The sequence below is a fragment of the Tamandua tetradactyla genome, chromosome 4 (assembly GCF_023851605.1).
Source record: "Tamandua tetradactyla isolate mTamTet1 chromosome 4, mTamTet1.pri, whole genome shotgun sequence".
Classification (NCBI taxonomy): Eukaryota; Metazoa; Chordata; class Mammalia; order Pilosa; family Myrmecophagidae; genus Tamandua; species Tamandua tetradactyla.
The window spans coordinates 196,701,724-196,729,544 of NC_135330.1; the positions used below are offsets into that span (position 1 = coordinate 196,701,724).

At 46.0% G+C, this 27,821-nt stretch overlaps 1 protein-coding gene across 1 annotated transcript in view; it reads left to right on the forward strand.

The window, feature by feature from the left end:
- RXFP2 (relaxin family peptide receptor 2) overlaps positions 1-25,996 on the forward strand; it is an 89,451-nt gene extending 63,455 nt beyond the window's left edge. Inside the window, exons 10-22 of the mRNA XM_077156945.1 lie at positions 950-1,021; positions 1,655-1,726; positions 2,895-2,966; positions 3,972-4,043; positions 5,996-6,067; positions 7,450-7,521; positions 11,240-11,311; positions 11,418-11,489; positions 14,005-14,076; positions 16,630-16,859; positions 17,492-17,902; positions 21,032-21,250; positions 25,038-25,996. Of these exons, the coding sequence (XP_077013060.1) occupies positions 950-1,021; positions 1,655-1,726; positions 2,895-2,966; positions 3,972-4,043; positions 5,996-6,067; positions 7,450-7,521; positions 11,240-11,311; positions 11,418-11,489; positions 14,005-14,076; positions 16,630-16,859; positions 17,492-17,902; positions 21,032-21,250; positions 25,038-25,279 (1,750 nt within the window). The 3' untranslated portion in view covers positions 25,280-25,996. The remainder of the gene's footprint in view (positions 1-949; positions 1,022-1,654; positions 1,727-2,894; positions 2,967-3,971; positions 4,044-5,995; positions 6,068-7,449; positions 7,522-11,239; positions 11,312-11,417; positions 11,490-14,004; positions 14,077-16,629; positions 16,860-17,491; positions 17,903-21,031; positions 21,251-25,037) is intronic.
- Positions 25,997-27,821: the final 1,825 nt, after the last annotated feature.

Consider the following 27,821-nt stretch of genomic DNA (forward strand, 5'->3'; position numbering starts at 1 on the left):
AATCCTGGCACGAGCACTTATCATCCACTCATGACCCAAAGGCTGGCAGCTCTGCTGGGGGGTTTTCAGGGTGCAACGAAATCCAGGTGAATGCATGTCCTACCAATAGTTTTGCAGTGAAGTATCATCATTGAGAAGGCATCACATAATATTCTAATTGAAACAAGAGATATGGAAGCCACTCCAAAGACCCTGCCGTGAGGAGTGACAACTATTAGCCTGGGAATTGGCTGCTCTTAATTACCTTTAGGAGCGATGACTGCAGGGCTCACCTCTGCTGCCTAATGAAGACAGGGCACGGGAACTGTGTATTTAGATGCCTCTCTGTAGGTGCTCTTTCTGAATCAGCAAGGTATTTTTTGGTTGCTTCAGGAGGTACGTCAATCATGGCCCTGTGGGTTGAGGCTGGCATTCTGGTCCCAGTTCAAATGCGGATGCCCTTTGTGACCTTGAGCAATTCACTGATTCAGGCTCCACGCTCTGCACATGTAAATAGAAACAGAAACGGGTCCTGCCCCTCCCTTATTCCCTTGGGAATAGAATGAAGTGCAGTCAGCTGTTAAGGGGGCGAATCTGTGCTAGGAGAGTCAGAAAGCTGGACAATTAGAGATCGGCTCGCGCCACCTACCCGGCAGCACGAGAAGTCCGCCGAGCTCCAGCAGACACAGAAGTCCCCCTCAGCACAGCACACTGGGGTTTAGGGGTCCACAGCAGAGGGGCCCCGCCGCTGACCGGGGCTGGGGGACAGCCTGCACCTGAGCTTCGCAGCCATCTCTCTCTCTCTCTCCCCCACGAGGCCTCTACAGCTCACCCTGAGAACAGGATTTTCTATTCTATCAGCCAATTTCACAAACATTATCTTCAGATGAAGAAAGAGGCAAGCCCACTAAGCAACCTGGTAAAGTACCTAAACCATAATCACAAGACTCTTCTATCTTGTTCCTACCAGATTTCTTCAACATAATTGCATTAAACACATATCCAGGAAAGCATTTTTTGGATTATATAAACTGCAAATATTGTGAGTAACTTCTTTATAATTATATTATGGGTATGATTTAAGTATGGCTTGAAACAGTAGACTGGTACTTTTTAAAGGCTTTGCTTGATTGTAGAGAAATGGAAGGAACAGGTTATCGCAAAGTACTTAGATTAGTTATTAACCCAAAAGAATCATTTAAGAATTCCTACTTCTGCTGGAAGACACATACAAGGGCTCTCCTTAACTTTATCCTCTCCAGCTTGAGTCACTTCCATACTTTTTTACCATTTTACTTTTTCTCATGCTCGCTGGTTGACCTATTTGTTTTCTTAAAATATTAATCTAATAAGGTTGGAGCCAAAAGGAATGAAAGTGAAAATTGCTCTAAATATTGGGTTATTTTCCTCTTATACTATAATCTAATTTAATGTCCCATTACATTGTTTTGGCGGTTTTCTGGCCTGGCCATGGGGCTGCCCCCACTAGACTGTGGTTATGTGATCTCCTACCTGTTCCTTGGGTTGTTTTCTCCCCCCTCTGCTTATCCGGCAGAGAACTTCAGAAACAGATGTCCATATACTTCAGAATCATCATCAGTGGCTCGTATTCTAATTACGTGTGACTAAAACGGAGTGCTGAGCTTGCCTAATAACTGCCCCGTGCAATTTGCAGATACCTCAACCACAACTGCATCTCCACCCTCAGATCTGGAGTATTCAGAGACTTGCATCAGCTAACGTGGCTGTAAGTGTCCTAGCTTCTCTCCCCCCATTAGCCGTCAGCTCCTATGGTCTCTACCTGGTTGTGTAGTTCATGGACTGCACTGATTTTCCTGATTGCACTTTAGAGTACAAATCTAAAACTGGGGGGGAGAGAGCACTTTCCCAAAGCAGTTCAGACATCGGCTTGCCAAGCGGTGGTTGCATTAGAAGAAATCACAGCATGCTTCTTCAGTTGACCTCCTGAGACCGGCAGTAGCTTGCTAAGCCGTCCACCCCACCACAGCTCACCCAGAGAGGGGTTTCTTGACCACAGCACCACCAACATCTGGGGCTGGCTAATTCTTGGCTTCCTGCAGCCTGATCTTGAGCACCTTCCCTGATCTCACCAGGCTCGTTCTCCTCGACTGCAAAATATGCGCTTAATTGTCTTTTAAGAGCAATTCTGTGAGGCTTAAATCACAAAACACATACAAAGTTCCAAATGCAGAATGCCTGGCCCAGGGCAGGTTCTAGCGTTAAACTGTCCCCAGTCCCTGCACCCATGAGTCCCTGGGAACAAGCAGAAATGTTACCTGGCTTCAAAGGTATCAAGACAAGGAGGCACATTTTCCCTTACTAATTTCTTCTAAGAAAAATGAAGTACCATAAAACATGTTGGACCATAAAAATATTTCCACGTTTTCATCCTCAAAGCTCCTTACCAATGGTTCAATACCCATATGTTTGTTTGTAGACTTTATGGAATATGCCATTTAAACCCCATGAGACCAAAGAACCAACTGTGATTTCCTAAGAATTACGTTTTTCTCTCATTCTTCATACAGTCAATCGCTGGTCAAAACTCACAGAGCCCACTCTAAGGCAGCAGGTGCCGCTCGGGCTGCACGCCAGGGATCCAGGGTTGAAGGACAGATACGGCACATGTCCAGTGGCAGGTGGATGCGGGGAGAGCAGACCAATAATCAGGACAAGACTTGAGACGCCCCTGGATGGGGTGTTGTTTCCAGGGAATCGTGGGTGTAGGAATTTGGGGGAAAGAGCTGGGCCAAAACACCTGAGCCAGGACTTGGAGGTCAGGATGGAGCAGGCCAGGCGTGGGGAGAGGATGAGCTCTGTGGACCTTCTCTTATTTCCTGGTTTTATTTCACAAATGTCTCTAACAGTGAAATGTTTGTGATGTATTTTGTCAGAATTCTAGATGACAATCCAATAACCAGAATTTCACAGCGGTTGTTTACTGGATTACATTCTTTGTTCTTTCTGTAAGTATTTATCTACCTTTCAATACACGTGTCTAGAAATTGCGATGGCATCTAACAGAGGCTTCCCAAAAGAGCTTTAAATACATTCAAGCCCACTACTGTTTTCACAACCCTAACATCTCCTGAATTTCTAGACACAGTTAACTGTTGTTACTTCCTGGCCTTGGCCTAAAAGGGAACAGCCAGCCAACCAGATAGTAAAGTGTATTTTAAACCAACTAATGGATTTGTTTATCCCCTTTAGTTTTCTTTAGTTCTAAGGTACATTTTTATTTGTAATGGTTGATCAAATATAGTATTCATATTTGTATATTTTACCTGATGTTAAGTGTTAGACTTTCCCAGGATTTCTGCTCCAACTACATTTTTTAGGGAAATGTGCCTTTGCCTGGCAAGATCATTAAAGAGTCCAAAATCTTTGTCCTACCAACAAACCTCTTTTCATAACTATATTTTCACTGCTTATTAATACACCGAAATGATCTAACAATGGGGTATTATGATGTTCCTTTATAGCTGATGGTATAACATCATTATTTTTCTGTTTGTCAAAAGGGACCACAATAGCATAAATTAACCGTGTACCTTGACATACGTATGTGCTGTTTTCTTTCCCCATATCCCCCCTACTATCACTTCTTAGATTCAATGTGCTGTCCAACGTGGCCCTTTAATATTGCAAAGTCCTGGAGATGACTGCAGATTCAATGTTTGCAAGGGAAATGGCCATGAACTTCAAAATAATTACCCAATATATACTTTTGTTTCATCTCCTACTATTAGACTGCATGATATTTATTCCTAGGTTATGCATCACACATTTGTATTCATAGTGGGGCTTTTTTGACACCTACTCCCTTGTCTTTGCCATACATGTATTCAAAGGGCATTTTGAGGGGGTAGTTATATGTGTTATCTTCATCCTAATACATGGGTCAGCTTTCAAAATTGTGCAAATAGTAAAACTACTGCTTTTTTTCCAACTGACGTCTTCTTTCTGTGAAGGTCTGTGGTGGACAACCACTTGGAAGGCCTCCCCAGGCAGATGTGTGCCCAAATGCCGCAACTCAACTGGATGTGAGTGTGCACTTAGGACCTAAGGGGTTACTTGCCCGGACTAGGGAAACTAATTCAGGATTATGTGAAATGTCTACAACTTTCTTTTCAAAACCAAAATCTGGCCAAGTTCCTTCCGGGTTTAAAATCTTGGAGGGCTTCCACAGGAATGAGGGATGGGAAACCCTTGACCCTTCCTGTCCCTCCCCGCCCCTCCTCCACCTGTCCCTTCCAGACACCAAAGCTCTGCTTCCATGGGCTCCCTCAGATCACAGAGCTTCTCCAACTTGAAAAGTCTTGCTGCCTTGTTCTTTGGGAGGACATCAAGGTGTCTTTCAAAAGTCAGCTTGCACATCACCTCCTCTAGGAAGCCATTCTTGGAGCACCGTCCAGTTGGGTCACTGCGTCTCTACCCCACTGCACCACGAGCAAGCTTCCAGCACGCTTGTGCGTTTTGGTTACACCTATTTAAAACATTCGTTGGGTGGCTTCCAGGCTCCCCCTCCCACCCTCCACTGCCCCATTACCTCCCACCACTCCCCTGCCCTGTGCACGTTCGCGATCCCAGGGATGGCCACGTCTACACGGCAACTTCCTGGCCCATGGGAAAGCTCTGCCCATTCGCTGAGCTCCTCTCTGCGTTTGATCCTCTCTGCACGGCGCTCAAAACTGCACGATGAGATGGCTGTATGTTTATTGACTGGCTCTGTGTTTGTTTATGGCATCAAAAGGCTTGAAAGCACAGAGTCCCGTATAATTGCATCACTGTTAAAAAAGAAAATTATCTGAAAGCCTGAAGGATAAAACTCATTAAGAACAGGTGAAAAAAAATTACACAGAAACATAACAAATGCCGAGACAAAATGGTAAATAAACTGGAAAGAGTAAAGGTACAGAAAATAGCAGAGCCCCAGGCCCCCTCACAAACTGCAGCATGAGCACCAGGAGGGATGAGGAGCCAGCGCCAAGGCCCTGGGGTGCTCAGGAACCCCCTGAAAACAAGCCAAACAAACAATCATAATGCATGGTTAGCAAGACGGCCTGATCAGAAATGGAAAATGACCCTTCAAACCCAAAGGATAAAGAGCTAAGCCAGCACACCTGATTTGCTCCGGTTGAAGGCAGAACACAACCTGCCCTGGCCAGTCTCCCTCCAGCCTCTACCCCTCCCTCCCATGCTGGCCACTAGCTGTCCCTCTGGCCTAGCTCAGGGACAGGCTGTTTATAGAGCTTTGCTAGCACTACTTGGCATCTCAGATGCCTGGGGAGAGCAGAAGTCAACCTTCATCCTTGTTCTGGACCCATGGGGATGACCTCCCCACCTCCACCTCCCTACTGGCTGGCTGGGGGGGGGGGAGGTGTCCATCCCTGAGGCTCTCATGTCCACCTCCAGCCAGCCCAGGCAGACCCAGGCAGAGTGTGAACCAGTCAACACAAATTCAGCAGGCCAGAGGGCAGGCCTCGTCCTGCAAATCCACAGTGCACAACCAGCCTCCCCTTCTGTTGACCCTATGCATTCAGACCTATAGAAGCATACAGCTTCATTATTATTTTTACCTACGTATTTTCTGGATGAAAAAATATCAAGCGTTCCTACTAGAACCTCGAGATGGCTTAAAACAGGATTTAAACGAAAGAGACAGCAGCATGGGTGAAATGTGAAAGTATTATGCTAAGCAAAATAAGCCAGACCCAGAAGACAAATGTGTGATCTCACTTATGTGAACCACCTAGGCGAGGCAAATTCATAGACACAGAAGGGTCATCAGAGTTATCAACAGTGCTAACATTTAATGAGAGGGTGAACGAAGCATAGTACTTCTTATACCAATCCTGCAATAATTAGGAGGAAGGCATGGTAAAAATTGGACTAAAGTAAAAGTAAAGTTCAGGACTATTTAATTGACAAAAGTACCTCTAGTAATGATTTGTGCCAAAAAGACTTAAAATTGTTTTTCCTTCTTGCCTTTTAGGGATTTGGAAGGCAATCAAATCAAGTATCTTTCAAATTCTACCTTTCTGTCATGTAATTCACTCACAGTGCTGTAAGTATATAATAGATTTCCGTAAATCAGGGGAAAGTCAATAGATTCTGAAATCAAAAGAAAATATTGGCCAAAAAAAAACACACCAAAAAACGTTTTGGGTAGTAATTTGTTTACAGCCTTGTTCTGAAACTTGAGTGCAGCAGAATGCACACCCCGATGGATTGATTATGATGGTGGGACTGAGCCACGAGTTGCCCACCCACGTTTTGGAGGGAATTACCTCTGCGACTCTCTAGGCTGGACTGGTCTCTGACCGTGTCAGCTTCCTAACCCCAAGGTTGACAATGAAATGAGCTACCACACATGAAATTGGTCAGAGCTAGTCAATGGCCTGTCTCACTGCCAAGAACACTCACGCCCCTCTCCTGAAAGAAAGAAATCATCATTTTATTCTAAAGGGCAAAAATATCTCATCCATTTGGATTTGCCAAGGATTCTGACTGGTGGCCACGTGTTTAGGAGGGTGGGACGGAGGTGGACTGGTTAGTTGGAATATTTGTATCAGAAAGCTTAAAAGCACAAGTATTTTTGCTTTTACTTTAATCATTGTTAACCATAGTTTTCGATGCACAGCGAGCATAGTAAGATGGATGGATGGTTGGAAGAAAAGAATGGAAAAGAAAGAGCAGAGAATATGCATTTGTAGTATTCTAACCCCTTTTGCTCCAAAAACCAAGAGTCAAGGCTTAAGTCAGATTGCATATTATTAGCCTATTTAAGGAGAAAATGGGCTATCCACTTAGGAGATGCAAAGAGCTCATTCTTTTTCTTGTAGATAATGAGAGAGGAGATGGAAAACTAAGTAAGTTTTATAGATGCCTTCTATTTGGATAGCTCCAAATAGCTTGGAATCACTGTCATACTCACTATCTCGTATAACACCTCAGTAAAGCAGCTAACTGTTGACCCCTCATTTTGCCATTTCTCTTAGAAGAGTCCAGTTTCTATAAAGGGGATGGAAGACCCCTGTCCTCCACTGTCCCCCCCACCAAGTTTAAAATTAGCTTGGGAGGCCGGTTCAGCTCTGCTCTTTCCTGCCTCTTCTCTGAAAGGAAAGTGCCTTAAATGGGTCCTCTCAAATCCTTTTCTGAGAATTACAAACAGGGTCAAACTTTACATTATCAGGCTGTATGTTGGGATGGAGACCACTTCTAAAATAACCCCAGCCCAAACGAGGTGCAGTCGTGTAGCCCACACTCAGCACCTCTAATGGCTTCTGGTGGTGGGTCACGCAGCCATCGGTGTTGGGTGGGATGCCCCTGGCCGGGACAAGCCTCCCCTGGAACGCGACGTGCTGCTCAGCCAACCACGCAGCCCCTTCCCCAAGAACTGGTTAGTAAAGTGAAGCCAACACTCCTGACTCTCAACATGTCTTACAGGTTTCTGCCAAGAAATCAAATTGATTTTGTTCCAGAGAAGACATTTTCTTCGTTAAAAAATTTAGGTGAACTGTAAGTAGTACCGTCTAGTAGGAAAATATGATTGCTTCTTCCAAGGTTGGAAATTTAGTTGATTTGGCGAGACCGCTTTTCCACTAGTAGCAATCAAAAGCCTGTAGATGACTAGGTATAAAAACTCAATTATGAAAATTAACAATGTTCTGAAGTCAGAAGCACTTTAAAACCAGGCATTGGGAGCGGGCCACAGTAGCTCAGCAGGCAGAGTTCTTGCCTGCCATACCGGAGACCAGGGTTCGTATCCCAGGGCCTGCCCATGCAAAAAACAAACAAACAAAAAAACCAGACAGTGGGCTTTATATGGATTTATCCTACCCTAGTTTTCCCACTTATGTTCTTAGGGGGTGGGGGTTCATGTAAATGTGTGCTTGGGCGGAATAGTGTGATTTCCATCGCGCCCTAAACTCTGGGATCACGGATCTCCAACGGTTCGAGTTTGCTCCATGCCCGATGAAAGCTTGTTGCTTGAATAACTGACTAACCGGAACAATTCATTATAGCCAAACTGAGGAACTAAGATGCTTATTATCTCTTTAAAAATTACCACATCTAGACCAATCAAAGCAAATATAAATGACTAGAGTGACAATTAGACTCATTGAAAAATATTCACAGAGCTCAAGAAAACCTTACTATGCCAATGTACTTTTTATAGGTCTAAGCCTTCTAAAAGCCATCCGTGTTGCTATGAGCACATTAATACCCACACAACTGAGTGTCATTGGAATTCGTGTTATATTACAAATTGTGACAATTAGGTAGAGAACTCCTCCTTCTGATCTGAGGGCTTCAAATAGAAATTAATTTCTTAATTTGCCTCCCCTCATCCTTTATACCTTGTTTTGAAATCCAAAATGGATTGGGGAAAGTAACATGATAAGAGCACTTTGAAAATTAATTCACTAATAATTGATATTATTCAATCTAATTAATGATAGTCATAAACCAAATCCATAAATATTTATTAATAATATAGTAGGGGGCACTATAGCAAAACTAAAAATTGTAACCGTTTATGACAAAATTTAAAAGCAGCGCTCTCTGAAGAGACACCCCTGGGGCCTTCCCGGCCAGAGGCGGCGGCTGGAAGGCTGCAGATGTGGCGTGGGGGGGCAGCCCAGGGCAAACGGGGGCCCAGGGGACATGCGGACTGAAGGAGACAGTGGGGTGGAGAACACATTTTGAGGAAACGAGCCTAATCTTCCTCACACCCCACATGGAGCACAGCTGCACCCACATCTGCCCCGTCAGGGGTGCCAGGTTTTTTTTGTGAGATGCCAGTGGCCCATCCCACTTGGCCTGGCAGCAGGAAGCTAACGAGAAATTCACAGGTTAACAGACTCACCTCAAACAAGGCATTTGAGCTCATTGAGTTTACAAAAGTCAGATAATTAACAACTCCTCTTGGCAAGGATGAAGCACAAGGAGATAAGGCCACTGAAGTCCTTTTCTCCAAAACAGCTTGCTTTCTTTTCCCCCATAACACTGTGAGAGCCACTTTGAGGACATGGAGGCTGGCCGTCATGTCTGCTCTGGCATCGTGTCTGCTCCGGCCATCGTGTCTGCTCCGGCCTCGTGTCTACTCTGGCCTCGTGTCTGCTCTGACCTCGTGTCTACTCTGGCCTCATACCTGCTCCGGCCTCGTGTCTACTCTGGCCTCATACCTGCTCCGGTCTCGTGACTGCTCTGGCCATCATGTCTGCTCTGGCCTCGTACCTGCTCTGGCCTCATGTCTGTTCTGGCCATCGTGTCCGCTCCGGCCTCGTGTCTGCTCCGACATCGTGTCTGCTCCAACCTCGTGTCTGCTCTGGCCTCGTGTCTGCTCTGAGCTCGTGTCTGCTCTGGCCATCATGTCTGCTCTGGCCATCGTGTCTGCTGTGGCCTCATGTCTGCACCGGCCTCGTGTCTGCTCTCGTGCCAGTCTGCCTGAATCCCAAGGTCACTGTGGCTTCACTCTTGCGCTGGGGTCCCTGATGAGCTCCTCCAGCTGAAGCACCAAATCAGAACTCCCTGCCCAAGACCCTCCACACCTACGTGTCCCTACAGAGCCTCAAAGGCCACTTGCCCGAAATGCACTGTGCTGTTGACCCTCATTCCGCTGCCAGCAGCTGCGGGCCCGCTCGTGTCTTAGTGGTGTTAGGATCCCTCCTGGCAGCCATGCTTGAAAATCCTCCCTTTCCCTCTTCCTCTCTCTCTTATCACTTCATATCCTACCTCCTGCCAGAGCCCATCGGCTGTCGCCTGGTTTAGGTAGCTGCTCGCCCCTGGCTTTGCAGCCTACTCTTCCTTCTTCAGTCAGAACCATCCTTCCATCACCCGAAGCTTCTGCCACTGTGTTCTCACTCCTTGTGGCTTGCAGTTGGGCAAGCCCCAATACCATTCTCACCCTCCAGTGTGCAGAAGACTGGCAGGGCATGTTTGTTTAACATGCGTGTTACCAGGTCCCCCTCCCAGAGCTTTGGCAGTGGTCGTTCTGGGGTGGGGACTGGAATGTGCTCTTGTAGGAAGCCGCCTTGGTGATTTTGATTCCTGGATTGGACTCCAGGAAATACTGCCTTGGAATTTTCCAGACCCTTCCAGTTGTCTCCATGCACTTTTCCAGGTTCACCTTCTCTACGTCTTGCCAGACTGTCTGTCTGTCATCTACCCACTTTGGACCACTTGTGGTCTTCTCAACAGTTGTTGGATTTCAAGAGTCAGTTCTTCTGATTGCTTTACCCTCACCTGAACCGCTGGCCTTCTTTTACTCTCCCTATGAGAACCATCAAGCTCCACTCAAACCTCTCCTAATTTCCCAAGCCAAGATCAACAACTCCCCTCTATGTTTTGTCTGTACTTCTTTCCTAGAACATGTTTCACTCTTTCCTTGTTTTACAATCTAGTTATTAACTGGAAACTTAAGCCTCTTTGAAGAAAGTGCTGAGTCCTGGTCATTTGTTACTCCCAGGTAGTCATCGACACTCCAAAGCTTCAAAAATAGAAGACTTCTCTTGTTTGACTCTTAATTAGGCGATTTCAAATCTGTTTCATCCATATCATTGTCTCTGGCTCAGAAGGATATTTTAGACTCAAAATTCCTGGATTCTTCTGATGCTAACAGATCTCTTTCCCACACCCTCAGAGTCACTTCCCTACTATTCTTTCTGGATTAGACAGTCCTATTATTTTTAGTTTTAAATTCTCAATTTCTTCTATAGAAACAGTCCCCTATAGGGAGATAGAAAGAACAGATGAACTTACCCATTCAAAGTCAACTGGACAGATACTGTGTGGTCGATACAATCTCTTAGTGGGAAAGCGAAGTAAATTGAAGACAAATCCTGAACTCAAAAAGCCGATAATACAGTTGGTTAAACAAGATATGACAAACATGAATTAATAAGGACTCAGAGAAACAATGGATAGTAGCAGGAGTGTACAAGGAAGAAATTAATCAAAGCAGAGCTTAAAGCCAAGTTGGGGATGTTGTGGATAGGAGGTGAGAGGGTTCCAAACAGGAACTGATGAGCAGAATGCCACGTCTGAGTGAGTGAAAACTCAAGTCACGTAGCTGGCTCACGTGGCCTTGCTGTCCACTTAACAAGTTCTCAGGTGGGTTAAATTCGATTCGTACTTTCTACTACATCACATGGAATGATGGTGATTGTGGGGAGTAATTTCTATGTCACTTATTTCCACATTAATTGCTTTGGTTTTTCACTGTCATCCACAGGGATCTGTCTAACAACCTCCTAATGGAGCTCCCGCCCCACACATTTAAAGACTTGAGGCTGCTACAAAAACTGTAAGTTCTTCTTCTCATTGGAATCAGATTTAAATGGCAACACTTGAGCTCCCAAATTAATAACACCCTGATGTCTCTCTCTCCCTGCCTTCTGCTGGTACTAAAGGAACCTGTCCTCCAATCCTCTTTTGCATCTCCACAAGACCCAGTTTGAAAGTCTTAAACAACTTCAGTCTCTGTAAGTCAAACATTGCAGCATGTCGATTATAATTTAGATGGATGTTTTTTTAATGCCCAGGAGGCCTTTGATTTGACCAGGCCTCTGCCCGCAGCCGGGAATACCACTTAACCACCGAGTACTCACGGGGTGAATAACAACCCCTCATTTTTTACCATTCCACATGTGTAAAGACCATTTCTGTGTTTGAAGCCACCTATCGTTCCTTCCTGAAAACTGGGTTCATATGGGAAAATCTCATCCTGCAGTTTACACTAAGAATGTCATTTGCAATCATCGCTTTGCTAAAACGTTGCTCAAATACGTACTCTAAAACCTCCTGCCTTTCCTCTTCCCCTGTTAATAATAAAATCTGTGTAGGTGCTGTCAGTTAATGGTACATGCTTTATACTTCTCAAGCAGTGTAAGAAAAAAATTATCCCATCGACATGAACATTCAGACAATTAATGTTGCTTAGCATTTTTAATTCCAGCCACATTAGGGTCCAAGAATATTGCCAGCTAGCCTCTGCCTTCACCCTTCCTTTCCCACTGAATGGCCACTGTGGTTAAAGCTTGCCTATTTTCACAGAGTGCATATGATTTTTCCTGATCTCAGCCCAAAGCATTTCTTCCTTTAATTCCAAAGACCAATTCTTAATATCCCTTTTTATTCTTGCTAAACATTTTATTGGAAATTAATGAAAAATTTAGGTTCTCTTTCAACAAGTATTAATAAGCATCCACTGATGAAAAAGACTTAATTCCTGCTCTCAAGGAGGTCAGCCAAGAACTGCCTGTCCCCCCACCAAAAAAGAAAGATTTCTCTTGTCAGGACTGTTGTAGCAAATGCCACAGTCTGGCTGAATTAAACAATAGGAATTATCATCTCACGGTTCTAAAGGCTAGATGTCCAAAATCGAGTTTGTGAGCGGAGCCGTGCTCTCTCTGACCTGTGGCATGGCGGGTGCCCCAGGACTCCACTTCCGCCTGGGCACCTGCCTCTCGGCTTCTCCTCTGAGAGAGGGTCGTGTGGACCAGGCTCCAGCCCAGTCTCACGTCACCTTAGCTAATCGCATTGTCAGAGCTCTTGTTGACAAGTGAGTTCACGTGCACAGGGCCCGAGTCAGGACTCTGAGCGTGTCTTTGTGGGGGACAGGACTCGATCCATAAAACTAAGTAGCCCGTTGTTTTAAATTTGTACATGAGAACAGCCCTCAGGAAGTGGGAGTCTGGCTCTCTCCTTCCTGCACCTCATACTGTACTGCTGAACGTCAAAGCATCAAGGCACCACCCAATGCCGCCCCAAAACTCGAAGCAGCAACTGTTTCTTCAGGCTTTTCTTTCCTTCCTATATCATCGCATTTCATTTTTTTCTAAGGTTCATTTACACATTCATTTTGCAAACATTTAGTGGCCACCAACGTACTCATGGCCTTGTATGAGACACTCAGGGTATAATGGATCTCCTCTTTAGAAATGACAGGCCATTATTCAAATAATCACCCAGTGTGTGTAAGGCTGAAACTGCTTTAAGACCAGGAGATGGCTGGAGAGCAAAAGAAATGAGGGGAAAAAAAACTTCAGTCAGGCCTCATAGTTTCCTGCAGGAGGAGCTATGTGCTGAGTCTAAGGGCTCCCCAAATTTTCATTTCTGATGGCCTAAGAGCCAAGTGGGCTTCTATGAAGCATGCACAGAGCAAAGAAAACTCAGGACCAGATCGAGAAATTTTTACTCAGATTAGTTAAAAAGAAACCAAGTGAGAATCGGACACCTTTCTAAATAAATGTTCAAAACAAAAGGCTCCTGACTTTTTAAATGGCCCCTTCTCCATCTACGTTTCCTGAGAATGGGGCAGACTTCCTTAATTCACAACATCCCAGAGAAGTTCTCAAAAAATACATATTTGAAGAAGCTTCTGGGTAAGTGAGGACTATGGGGCTTATCCTGAAAGTTTTCTGAGGCCATCTCACGGGCCTGGATTAAGGTTAAAGGAATAACCTCCCCCCACCCCACCCCACCCCGCTGCTGTCTTAGGAAACTTGCCCTGAAGTGGAGCCCCTCTCCCAGACCCCAGCTCTTTTGACAGCTGCTTCTGTGGCTTTTCATCCTAAAGACGCATAGGCCAAGCAGAAAGGACTACACATCTCACTTCACTCATGTTCTCAGGTTGGAAGTATCAGGGCTTAACTGAAACCCTCTAACTAACTAATTTTATGTCATGGTTCATAAACTCAAGCTACAGAGTCGATTTCATAATCACGCAAATCACTACTGTTTTTTTTAATCAAAGAAATGAATGAAAGTGCCCTATTAGAATGTAATTCTGCATGTGAAGTGAAAAAATCAGCTCTAAGATACAGGAGACATAAATAGAAATGGCAATTTTCTAAGATAGTTTTCCATAAAATGTTCATCCTGATTTGAATTTGGCATCATGAGATGTTGAAGAATTTTCTTAAGGCTGTGACAAAGAAGGCAGTTCTTAAAAAGTTGGACACTGAAGACATTAAGCCAATTATGTGTATTTTCCAGAGACCTGGAAAGGATAGAGATTCCCAATATAAACACCCAGATGTTTCAGCCCATGAGGAATCTTTCTCACATGTATGTATGTACAAATGAACAGAGAAGAAAGCATGGTGAAATGTCTCCAATGTTTTCGTGTAAACTGTCTAAGTATTGCTGCAATGTGTTTTTATGCAAGAAAAGTCTTTTTATTGAGAACTTTTTAATTTTGTCACCTTTGGTCCCTGTTCAAATAGAGTTCAATATTATGATGTGCCGACACGAATGACCCTTCTCTCTGGAAACACGCTGTTTATCCAATTGAGGCCCATAAGAGATCAGGGTCCCAGAATGCCACATTTTACACCAACTGAAGTCACTGGCTTACATGGTACTCAGGAGACCTGGAAATATTAACTCACCTCATGAATGAGCAGTCGGCTGCTCTAAGATCTGAGCCCTTAGGAAGAAAGGTGCCATATAAATTCCAGGTGTTGTTACTGTTACTAAGTGCACTGCAAAATGGAGGTAATTAATCTTTATAGTAGTTTTTGATAAGTCACTTGAATATATTTGACTAAAGTGCACTCTGTAAGTTCTGTTAATACATGTGTTTATGACATGATCATTTCTTATCAATTGTGTAATCGATGTGTTCGTGATCTCAGACATTAACCATTGTCATCCACACACATAGGGAGGATTCGATGTAAATTACAAGTTGAGTTCAGCAAATGGATGAGCTGGGTGGCGTGAAGGTTGTTCTGTTTCTGTCGTTACTAACAGACAAGGAGCCGTGTGGTTTTCGTGGTTCCTCCCACTGGGACACCAGTAGATGAACAGCTAATAGTCATGTCCTTGTTGCAGGCAGAAGGTGAAGTCTTCCTAAGATAGAGACTTCAGCCTTTTTAGAACTTTGTGGAGAAGCTGCCGCCTTAAATGTGGCCCTCAGCTTGAGCTCAGGAAGGACCCAACAATTTGAAAGTGTGTTAACTTGGGTGCTTCTCTGCTAAGTGACCTCAGAATTTGCTTCCCATCTTCCTTGCCCACCACTCCCGAGTCACTGCCAGGGTCACTGCCGCCTGCCCACCCCACCCCTTTCTCCTGCCGCGCAGGGGCAGAGGCTGAGTTCTGAGACCCCTGGTTGGCTCTATCGGAAGACAGCAGGCATGGCAGAATCCTAAGAGAGCCTGGAGGTCAAGTCGATGCGAGTCAGGACCTCCAGGGAGTGGGAAGAAAACCAGAGACTCGCACGTCCTGTCCTTTAACTGGGAAGCTGCACTGTAAACTACCTGAGGGCAGGACCACCTCCCGTTTCTCTACCAGACCTGACACACCCAGCTCTAAATTATCCATCGGTCAATTGCCGATCTAAAAAATACTATTTACTGGGTGGTAGGCGGTGTCCTAGATGCTGAGAATAGAGTGATGGACAAGAGAAAGATGTGGTGCCCTCATGAAGCTTCCCTTCAGCTTTGGGAGGTGGAGAGGAAATAAACAGCCCACAAACGCTGTGAAGAGAAGGAAGGTCAGATAAAGCTGTGGACGGAGCGCTACTTGGGTCACCACTTTGAGCAGCCTTGCAGGATGCTAATATTCAGAGAAGGCTCTCCCAGGCAGAGGGGCAGGTTCTGAGAAGGAAGGGGGTCTTGGCCATCTCAGGGTGAGCAGGGAGGGTGACAGGGCTGGGCAGAGGGTGCCCCCGCCCCCAAGAAGGAAAGGGGATGGGTGTGGGGCAGGCAGGACCCAGTCACTCGAGGCCTTGAGTCGTGGCAAAGCCGAGCTGCGCTGTCTAACCTGCTGCTCTAGGAGGTGAACTGGGAGATGCCAAAAAACGAGCAAACGAAAAGGGCTGGGCTGAGAGGTAAGAGCAGGGAAAGGAACTACATGACACACTGAATGAGTAAAAGTAGAACGAGCTGAATGTGAGAAAATCCCAAACACACGGTCTGAGCCAAAGGACTCACCAGTTCAGCCCACTTCAAGGCTCCACCCCCCAGTAATAGACACACAAACCAAAACCAAACAGGCACCTACATCTAGGAATTGTTTAAGGCCTCCCAGGTGTTGGTAAGAAACCCTCATTTAGGGTGGCTGCTTCTCCTCCAGCTCCAGTAAACCTGATTTTCCAGTCTCAGACACCCCCCTTCCTGCCAGAATCAGGGAAAAGAGGCTATTTAAAGGGCGCACAAACAGCAGTGTGTACTGCTAAGCACAAGACGGGGCTGTTTTTAGTGAGCTACAGTGCATTTCCTATGTTCCCAAATCCGAGTCCCTAATTTTGGGCTAAAAATCCATTTAATGATGATATTGTACTTTGTAAAAATACTCTAGTGAATAATGCAATGTGGCTGGAAAAAAACACTAGAACCCCTGAGACTCCAAATCATCACGTCCACAGACTCACCGCAGGCAAGCCAGCGTACTTCTCCATCCTTTAAGTCCCTTATCTTAATAAAAAGAGACTGCCTAGAAAACATGACAGTTCTTGAAGAACTCTAGAATTACATAACCACTACTAAACAAAAGAAGTAAACAAATCTAGTGAAGTTGCCTAGAGTTGCCTGCCACGGTTGCAGCTCTCACAGGCTTGCAGCTGGGGTTTCTGTATCATTGCTGTACAGTAACTCTTTTGTTTACCTTTGACTTTAGTTATTTCAAAAACTTTCGATACTGCTCCTACGCCCCCCATGTCCGAATATGTATACCCCTGACTGACGGCATTTCTTCGTTTGAGGACCTCTTGGCTAACAATATCCTCAGGATATTTGTCTGGGTTGCGGCTTTCATTACCTGCTTTGGAAATCTTTTTGTCATTGGCATGAGATCTTTCATTAAAGCAGAAAATACGACTCATGCTATGTCCATCAAAATCCTTTGTTGTAAGTATGTTTCCTCTCTAAATGTATTTAGGATCTTCTTTTGTCAGCTCTGCTTGCTAGGTACAAGTTGACCTGCAACAACAGCGTTTGGTAGGAATTATGTATGTCAGACAATTCTATCTCTACACACAGATATGCTGCTTTCCTTGGCTGCTATGCTTTAGATTGCACGAGCTTGCGATCGCATGAGCTGGCAGTAATCTAGACCCTGGTCCCCGGTAACTTGTCTTGGAAATGGGGGGTCGACGAGTCAAAGGATGGATCATGCAGGAAGAATTTGTGGGTTCTAGAATTAAGCCTTGTTGACCCCCCAAATACCATAACATCCATTCTCCCACGATCCAGGAAATGAATCCTTTTGTAAACATGCAATAGATGCACACTTATTGTATAAAATCTAACCCCCCTAAAATATCCAACACCACCCCCACATTTACAAACTATAAACTATAAACACAGGGTACTTTAGGAACAGGTCTTGAGTTTCAGTGGCCTCTAGGCACAGCGTAGTAGGTGCTTTACCTACATCAGTTCATTTAAGAGAGGGTGAACACCGAGATAGAAAACTGAATGCTGGATGCTCAGTGGGCGCGCTGGGGAGTGCCAGCCCCTCCGTGTCCATTCTCTTACAGGTGCGGACTGCCTGATGGGAGTTTATTTGTTCTTCATTGGCTTTTCCGACATGAAATACCGAGGCCAGTATCAGAAGTACGCCTTGCTGTGGATGGAGAGCTTGCAGTGCCGCCTCCTGGGCCTCCTGGCCATGCTGTCCACAGAGGTGTCTGTCCTGCTGCTCACATACGTGACGCTGGAGAAGCTCCTGGCCGTCGTGTTCCCCTTCAGCAGCGCCCGCCCTGGGAGGCGGGGGGCATCCGCCGTCCTCGCCTGCATCTGGTTCGCAGGCTTCCTCATGGCCGCCATTCCACTTTGGAACGAGGAATATTTCGGAAACTTTTATGGGAAAAACGGAGTATGCTTCCCACTCTATTACGACCAAACAGAAGATATTGGAAGCAAAGGGTATTCTCTTGGGATTTTCCTAGGTAAATCTGATTTTTCGCTCCTGGACGAATGCGCATTGCACAGACATACCGTAAATGTCAGCAAAGGTGAATGTGCCCATTACAGAAAGTAGATTAACGTAGTGAAGGGCATGCCCTTTAATGGAAGGTTCTTGCTACAGATTTGCAGTGTTTTTATTTGACTTTTTCTGATAGAGATTTAGGGTGGGAAATGACAGCATACATTCAGGATCTCTGTAGGCTCTTCCTATTTCCTGTAAGACTCTTTGATTTGATGTCCGTCTATGGTGAGTCAGAGCCGGAGGAATTCTAGCTAGTCCCTTGTCCTGTAACTATCAAGTTATTCAAACATATTTTTTTCAATGTTGTTATAAATTAAGTAAATAACAAGAAAATTCTGGAAACTCACTCATGGGAGATTATCTGAAGAAAATATCAGAAATGTGTGTTACCTTTGTTAGATGCAGCTACAAAGTCAGCCACATAAACATACTTTATGAATTTCTTTCTTTCTCAATTTTCTTAATTCTCCTTAATTTTTTAGTAAGGAAGACCCTACAAATGTATAACCAGTTTACCTCTTTACAGCTAAAAGAAAGCACCATTTCTATATTGTCTGATATGTCTCTCTCCTGCTTAAAATTAAAACCTTTCCCAAGTCCTCCTTGTAACTAGGGCAATGTTATCATCTGACTCCCCTTTCTCAGCTTTTTCCCTCACCCAGCAAGCTCATTGTCCCTTTTTTCTTTAAATCAAGAACTGCCTTCTGCCTTCTTGCAGTCTCCTGCACCGCCACCCGCGGGTCAGCCCTGCTTCCTTAGCCCTGAGCTATCGCGCCCCCACATACCTGTTCACTCTGCCACCATCAGCTCCCAAGACGCTCGGGGCTGCACTCACCCCTGCCAGACCCTTCAGCCACCCCCTCCACCACCACCGGTCACTGCCGGCCCATCACAAAGGCAAAGGGCCCCAAACAGCCCCTCCTGCTGAGCCCATTTTCCTGCCCTCCCCCACCGCCCCAGTTAGGGCTCTGCAGTCCTGGGGCTGCCGCTCCCCCTGCCGTCAGCTGCTCTTTTCTTTCCTCGTTGTGCCTTCCAGAGATGCTGTTAATAGAGGCCCTCCCTCTATTAACACATGCACACACGCACGCACACACACATACACGTACACGTGCAGACTTAGGCACACACTCATACATGCATGCAAATGAGCGCACACACACATCTGCACACGTACACGTGCAGACTTAGGCACACGCATACGCACATGCACACATGCATATACACTCTTACACATACATATGCACTTAGGCACACCCATACATCTATGTATGCACACATGCATGCACTCTTACACACATATGCATACATTCACACACAGACACGTGCAGACTTAGGCACACCCATACACACATGCACACACGCACACTCGCTGGTTCGACAAGGATTTGTCCAGTACCTAGTCTAGGCCAAGCTCTGCTCTGTGCACTGGAGACACGACAGACCTCAGCTCACACACGTTGCAGGCAGAGGGGAGGCTGCGGGGAAGCCAACAGGTCCTGACACCCCAGGCTGATAAATGCCGCACTGAAGGAGCACAGGATGTTCTGGGCACCCCGAGTCTGAGCACCAGGAAAGTCATCCAGCAGAAATGACCCCCAAAGCCAGGCCCCGAGGACGAGGAGGTGCTAGCCAGAGAAGGCAAGGAGGGAGGCGGGAAGAGCGGTGGGTTCCAGGCCAGAACGAGGGCACGGCCCCCTGGGGGGCTGGAGTCGGGCGTGGCTGCATCTGGCCGTTAGGAAATGGGGAGCTGCCAAAGGGTCTCGGTATATTTGCAGTGGACAGAGAGATGGGAACGCACATGGTGCTCTTAGAGCCCTGGGCAAAGTACAGTGTGTTGTTCTGTTTGAGGAATATAAGAATACATTTCTCTTCTAAATATTTTTTATAGTTTCAGAGTAGCTTCAGATTTGCAGCAAAGTTGCAAGGCACTGGCGCTGAGTTTCTGGACACCCCATGCCCAGCTTCCCCTGTGGCTGGCACCTCACATACACAGCACATTCACAATAGACGCTCTGACCCTTTCTGTAAGTCTGTTTGCAGAATTCGGGGCCCCATAAGCAGCTTCTCACAGAGACATTATATCTTTCCCTTAACTTAAGTTTCTGACAAGAAACCCAAGAAAAACCAATTTCATAAAATTCTATCGCATGACTTTCTGGCGAGAGTCCATGGGCTCTGAAAAGGCTTTAATGAAAATAACTCCACATCAGATTTAAACATCTTTGCCCTGGATTTCACTGGTTTTGCATATAATCTAGGTTCAGATGAACAGTTTTTAAGCAACTTTGAAAATATATGCAAATTTTATGTTCACTATGAGAAATAAGATCATTACTCTAAGGATTTTTTATTTCAGTGAAAAATAAAGCACACTAATTTGCCTAGGAAGTCAGCGTTACCGGGGGCCATGGTAACTGAGAATCTTCTGGGTATGTTTGGCCCAAAAGAAATGATTCATATAGTTGATTTTTTTTTTAATTTTTCCTTACTTCTTCTTTTTCTAAATTGAGTTGAAGAGGTTAGGCACAATACCAGCTTAAATGCCTCTGAACAAACTGAAGAAAAATAAACCAAAATGTATTTTTGTTCTATGCATTATTTTCATTTAAGACCCAAAATGCAAAGAATAATGTTTCTGAACTGACTCTGTTCTTGCTCAATTCCATGGTTATCTTATTCATATTTATAAGGTAAATTTATTCTTTGAGAAGTACATTTGATTACAGTAATCCCTTAAGGTTTGAAATTGCACAGAGCTAAAAGCAAAAATAGCTTTTTTTCATACTTTAAGATAGCGGGAGCTTACCTCATGATACCCCTAGATCAGAATTTCAGAGGTCTCTAATTCTTTATAAAGGACTTACATATTTGAAATCTCTTTCGTGATGTGACAAACCCAAGTCCTGTAGCTTGCTCCAGCTTGCAGCCTTGAACTCAGGGTTTTAGCTGAAGATCACAGTACTTATGCAAAAAATAAAATGCTTTTTGGGACTGTCTGCAATGGGCACCAGGTACAGCAGCCAATACCACAGCATCTTGGCTGCTGACTTGTGCATTTGAATGCTAAGAAGTGTGCTTTCCCCAACAGGTGTGAACTTGCTGGCTTTTCTCATCATTGTGTTCTCCTATGTCGCGATGTTCTGCTCCATTCAAAAGACAGCCCTGCAGACCTCGGAGCTGCGCAGCCACGTTGGAAGAGAGGTGGCCATTGCAAATCGCTTCTTTTTTATTGTGTTCTCTGATGCCATCTGCTGGATTCCTGTGTTTGTAGTTAAAATCCTTTCCCTCTTCCAGGTGGAAATACCAGGTCAGTCCCTCCTTTTATTCACAAGCACACTGCGCCTTCTCAGGGCTGTTGTTGGTGGAGGCCAGAATGGGGAGGAGCAACTAGTCCAAAAGAACATCCAGGACAGGGTCTTGCACATGGTAATTCCCCAAACAGCCTCAATAGGAAGAGATATTATCTCCCCTCACGGTTTTGTTTTGTTTTTGTTTTTTGTATGCTATATGCCTGGGGTCACATTTCATTCTTTTTCCATGTGAGTATCCCCTTCCTGCAGCACCCTTTGTTGAATTTTTGTTTGTTTGTTTTCTCTATCTTTGTTTTGCTTGCCTGTTTGTTTTTGGGAAGTGCATTGGCGGGGAATTGAACCTGGGTCTCCCACGTGGCAGCAATCCCCTCGTGTTTTAAAATTGGCACTCCGAGATGGAAACTGTTTAGTGGTGCAGTCCAGCCAGAGAAAATAAAAACTAGGCACTAGAGAGAAACTATGTGTGAGCGTCTTGTGTCCCTCTGAGGTAGGTCGTGGCTCCTTCTCAGGAGTGCACATAAAGAATCAAAATCCACATGGCCAGGCTCTACCCTGGACCTCTGGGTTTTGCTCTAAGGCTTGTGTATGGCCTGTGCCTCTGAGACATGCAGCCCTGATTAAGAACCACTGGCCAGTTTCCTTGGGTTTAGTTCCGTGGTTTTCACACGGGACTGTGTGGAGGACAAATGTTCCGTGGAAGTGCCTCATCCAAGAGGCTAAGGTCCCTGGCCCCATCCCAACGACAACCACAGCAGGTCACTGTTCATTACTCAGCGTTTTACGGATGCCCTTTCTGGAATCCAGAGAACATGACCCTCCAGGGCCACCCGAGGCTTGACCAACTCTAGGTATAAGAGCTTGGGATCATGGCCAACTCACTGCTTCCCCTGTTGCAAATCTACCTGCGGAATGCCTGCAGGGCAGGACTGCGTCATTCACTGGGTGACCTCGGGTCAAGCAGAGTGCCTGGCACATCACAGCCCATACAAGAGTGAGGGGTGCACAGACAGCCAATGGGGGGCCATCACCCTTCCAACCCGTAGCCCTCCAGCGTGCGCTCGGTTGAATGCTTGTGGCAGAGCCACTTGACATGCGCAGCTTCCCCTCATCAGGGAGCTTGGTCTGCACAGCAAGTTGTGGAAAGATGTGCCCTGAGCCACTGCAGAGATGGGAGGGAAAACTGGAAGACAGATCAGGGCTAGATACTTGGAAGCCTTTGCTGGGTGGTGAGAGCAAATCCATGACGGCTTCCTGGACGTCTCAAGTTCTACATTCTCATTACATTAAATTCAACAGGATTAAAATGCCCACTGGCTTCCACTGCTCTTGGAGTGGGATACGCTGGGGTTAGCATAAAAATACTTCTTCCCTCCCACCCTGCCCTCACACAGTCTGAGAGGAAGGTTCTTTGGAATTATTGGGCCTTGTTCCCTGAGCTTTTCTGACGTCTGCCTTGGCCGAGGCTGTGGCGCCATTTGGGTTATACTTTTTACCTATAATCTCTAGGCTTCTAGCCCCCCCTTCTCATCCTTCAAGGCTCAATCCAAACACCACCTCCTCCACGGAAACTTCCAGACCTCTCCCCGAAGCGTCCAACCCAGAGGCTGAACAGCCCATCACGTTTTGTTTGACCCTCACTGCTGGGCCTCGTTCGAACTGCGTCCTGTCAGGGTCACTTTGGGCCGTGCCTGTTGCCGCCCCCAACCCAGGAAGCTGGGGCCACGTCTTACTCATCTCCACGTTTCCCACCTGGCTGCTGGCATGGTGCTGGTGTAACAAATGCCTTTTCAATTAAAGAAACTGAGCTGGCCACGAGCTATGACTTGAGTGGGGTCTGGCTTCCCCCCTCCCCTTCTGTGTCCTTCCCCGCCCCACCCCCCGGTATCTGGGGGGAGGCCGCCTGGCCTGGGGGAATGAGGTAGGAGCCCAGGCCTCTCCTGACCTCACCACTGGCCAGGCTAGGGCGCTTGGGGACGGCAGGAGGCCTCACTGAGACCATTCCCAGACAGGCCCTCGGTTCCTTCCAGTTCTAGTGTTCCAAGATTCTTTACGCCCTGAGTCTTTTCCTCCCTGATTTATACTCCGGAGATGTCTGGTGACCCGGCAGTATCTGACGGCAGCAGGAGCAGTTGGCCTCCTTAGGGAGTCTGGGACATTTCAGGTCACGAGAGGCGTAATAAATACCCTCGGTTCTGGGAAAGGAGGGGGAAAGTGCCCTTTAAGACGTCGCTGGGCCCCCGGTCAGCCCGCTGGGGCTGGTCTGGCGCACCCGTGGACTGGGAAAGATGCCTCTGTGGGCTTTGGCCGGACCCTTATCCTGCCCGTGCCCCTGACCCTAGGGGCCCCACCCTCCGGGTCCCTGCCCCGAGAGGCCACAGCTCAGCCCTGACGCCAGCCGGGCAGCCCCAGCTGCCAGCCCCGGCTCCCCCGACGCGGCGCCAGCGGCCAGCGGAGCTTAGGGAGCCGGCCTGAGCCCTCCCGCGGCGGGGAAACGACACACCCGGAGGCCGCGCTCAGGCCTGTGGTTCCCACCGGGTGGGGGTGGGGGAACCAGCCACAGTGTCTTTTGGGGCCACATTGTTTTCTGGGCTGCAAAAAGCAACTTATTCATTTGTTTTTCTTCAGTCATTAACCGTTCATATATATATATATATTTTTTTTTAATTAAGGTCAAGTAATGTGAAATTTTATTTAATAAATATAAGAAATGCTAAAATACAGAGCCATGCCCTCCCATATTCTTTCAAGTAGAAAAAAAAGAGAGAGATGAGAAGATGGGATGGGAAAGAGGAAGGTCAAACAGGAAAGGGAAAGAGAGAGAAAGGAGAGGACAGATGTGGGGCGGGGACTCAGATCAGCAGCGGAGAAGAAACAGACAAGAAGGACAGAGAGGAAGAAAGGGCGTAAAGAGTGAAGCGGGTAAGAGGAGAACACGCGACACCCTCTGAAGGGTAGGAAGATGAGGGTGGTGGCATGGCTGGTCCCTCAGCGGGAAGTTCTCTAACACGGGGCTGAGAATGGCAGACACCAGCGCGGAGAAGGGGGCTCAGAGAGCGCCAGACACATTGCCAGGTGCGGCCGGCCAGGTGCAGGGGCGGTCTTCGCCCACAGTCACAGAGCTAAGGCCCGTCTGACCGCAGGGGCGGGCTGGGATCCCAGCAGATATTCCATTTCATTCTAGCCGAGCAGACGATGTCCTCGGAAGGACACTGCCATTCCAGATGTCTCCTCCCAAAAGGAGCTGCAGCATCTTTCCCAAATATTCTATTAGTGGGAATTCATTAGGCTGGGGAATGGGTCCTTCTCTGCTCTTCAGCTCCTCAGCCCCTGCCCAGAACAGCACAGTAGGGGCTCAGATAGGACGGTCCAGGCCTGGGCAAACCGAGGGCCCAGGACGGTTCTGACTCCTGGATCCGAAGTTAACTGAGCCCCGTTCCACTGACCGAGAACCATGCTTTATATAAAGCAAGGCAATAGAACAGGAAAAAGAATTACATTACATAGCAATTGAACATTTACAAAAGTGCTTTCACATATTTGCTCTCTCGATTGCACTCACAACCTACGAGGCAGTTACTGAAATTCAGAGCGGTTAAATGGTAAAACCTGAAATTTGAGGCTTCTGTGCGCTCCTCATACAGAAAGCTTCAGTAAGGTGAGAGAAAATTTACATGAAGTCAGGTGCCCTTTCAAAAATAGCATTGACTGCAAACTGTGATGTATATTTTGCGTCTCTTTCAAACTTCAACTCCTGTTTTGCTCACGCTGCATTTCTCTCTCCAGGGACAATCACTTCCTGGATAGTCATTTTTTTCCTCCCGGTAAACAGTGCTTTGAATCCTGTCCTCTACACACTTACAACCAGCTTTTTTAAGGACAAGTTGAAACAGCTGCTGTGCAAACATCGGAGGAAATCGATCTTCAACGCTAAGAAAAAAGGTTTATCTAGGCCCATTGTGTGGACAGATGACTCCTCTTCGCTTAAACTTGGGGTTTTGAACAAAATCACTCTGGGGACAGTATAATGGCCCCAATTTAGCAGTCATGGTCTTAGCTCACTGGGCTTTCAATGGACAACCTAAAGCAAGTTAGGTTAGCTGGAAGATGACGTCTGCAACACTTTTCATCTCTCCCAACAGCAAACCTCTCTGCACCGAGAGCACAATGGAGCAACTTGTGGCATTGCATTCCAAGGGCAGCTGTGCTCCTGCTCACCTGTGCGGAGAACTGTCCCTAAGGCTTCTGGAACACAAGAGAGAACCCCTGTGTGGGAGGCTGACATGCAGTTGATCTCAGTCAACGCCACCAACCTATCAATGCACGCCCACATTCTGGCACCATACACATGCCCTGCTTTGAAACTGAGTTACCCTGTCCACTGAATAAGCACGCTCCCAGCATCTAGTTCCAGTGTGGCCATGATAACAGAAGTCTAGCCTCTCTTTCCTTGCTTTTTCAATATCAAATAAAACCACCTGTGTCCTGTTGCATTGATAGTGAAGGATTTTCGAGCCACTCACCCGCCCTGAGTCTACCCCATGGAGACTGATGGAGCAGCCACTCTGCAAGCAGAATGTGTACATGGCTTCCCACGTCTGAAACATGACCAGAGACCCTCACGGGCAGAGACATTCCCCTTCTTGGCTTTTATTTAATGTCAGGAGAGCTGAGATCTTAAACAAGATGTTTTCCTTAAGGTTGCCCAGGGCACAGATGAAAATTGGGCATCCCAACCGCCAGAAACCATGCTTGCATATTTTTTAAGTACCTATTTCTTCATAGCAGTGAAGACTTGCCCTCTTGCTGTCAAGTCCTGCCATAATCAAACATTCAAATAAGAAGTGTTAAAGGGGATTTGATAATGGCTGGATTTGGGACCATTTGCTTACTCAGATAAATTCCCACTATCTTTAAGAAAAAGGCCAGTATATTTGGATTTGTTTTTTTTGAAAATGAAAACACTCATGAAGGCCTGAATGCATTGTTGTGGCATGGGCAGGCACCGGAAATCGAACCCAGGTCTCCGGCATGGCAGGCGAGAACTCTGCCACTGAGCCATGGTGGCCCGCCCCCAGATGTATTTTTATATTGAAAGTTTGTATGTGAGGGAAAAAAAAGAATTGGATAAATAAAATTTTATTTTGTATTTGTCCAAATTTTATTTTAATTTTAACAAAGACCCTGTTCATAGAGAAACAGAACCAACAGGAGACATCTGCAAATATGAGATATATAAAGGTGTCTCACAACCACGGGGATGCAAGAGTCCAAACTCTGAAGGGCAGCCCATGAGGGTGGCAACTCTGATGAAAAGCCTCAATGAATTCCACAGGAGAGGGCTCGGTAGCTAAAGAAAACAGTGAAAATTCTCTCTTCTTCCTTTAAAGTCTTCAACCAATTGGATAAAATCCAGTTGATTGAATTATCTCATTGTTGGGGACACACCCTTAGTTGACCACAGATGTGATCAGCCACAGCTGCAATCAACTGACTGATAATTTAATACACCAGCCTTCTGGTTTATCAACCAGCCATGAAATATCCTTGCTTTAATGGTCAGGCCAGTGCTTGCCTGACCAGACAACTAGGCACCATCACCTGGCCAAGCTGACCTGAACCCAACCATCACACCCTGGGTGGGGTTTATTGACTGTTAGACTCTTTCTCCTGATGAGGAACATAACTAGGAAACACAGCACAGACAAGTCACATCTTACATCTTCTCTCTTTTCTACTTTTGCCAAAACATGAGGTAGTAACTTACTGTCTTCAGTGCTCACTTCATTCTTAGTCCCTCTCATGAGATAAAAAGCAAGTGTCTGACTGAGGGCACCAGATCACCTCCAACTCCTATTAGAGGAAATGCCGCTTTACCTCGTAGAGTACGGGAAAGAAAGAAACTTGGGGTTTATGTGTCACACCTGTTTTGGTAAGTCACTGGTTATTAGTTAATATTGACTAAAATCATGTGAGTTCCTTCACTTCGATCAAATGAGACATTTCTTTATCAGTGAAATCTTACCATTAGGATTCTAGATAAAGTGTTCCTACCCATTGACCAGACTGACCATTTTCCTTATGTTTCAAACTTTGCTCTATCTTGTCTCTTCAACATGATTAGCTGCCTCCCAGTATGTTTTCTGTATTTATTGACATTGTTTTAAACTGTCCTTTCTCAATCTTTGATCATCATATGATTTATTTCTTAATGCATTTCCCAAACTCAGTAGCATAAATAGGGGATATACCCCAAGCCTAGGGAATTTCAATCTTGGCATAAATTGGGTGTCTCCAGTTCCTGAAAAGCATCATCCAGGGCCCATGGGCCAAGCATCTTGGGACCGGTTCATGGATATCTATGCCTTATACTTGAGCAGTGGGCATGAGGAGAAGCACAGAGCCAGGTGCTTCGAGGAACTGGCAGCACATATCACAGTAAGATGGAAGTTCCACATTGGTCAGCCACATGCCAACAAATAGCAGAAAGCTTACTGGTTTATAGTCTTATTTTGCACTGCTGTGTAAATAGAAACAATCAGAAATATATGTTTGATTTTAGCAAATAAT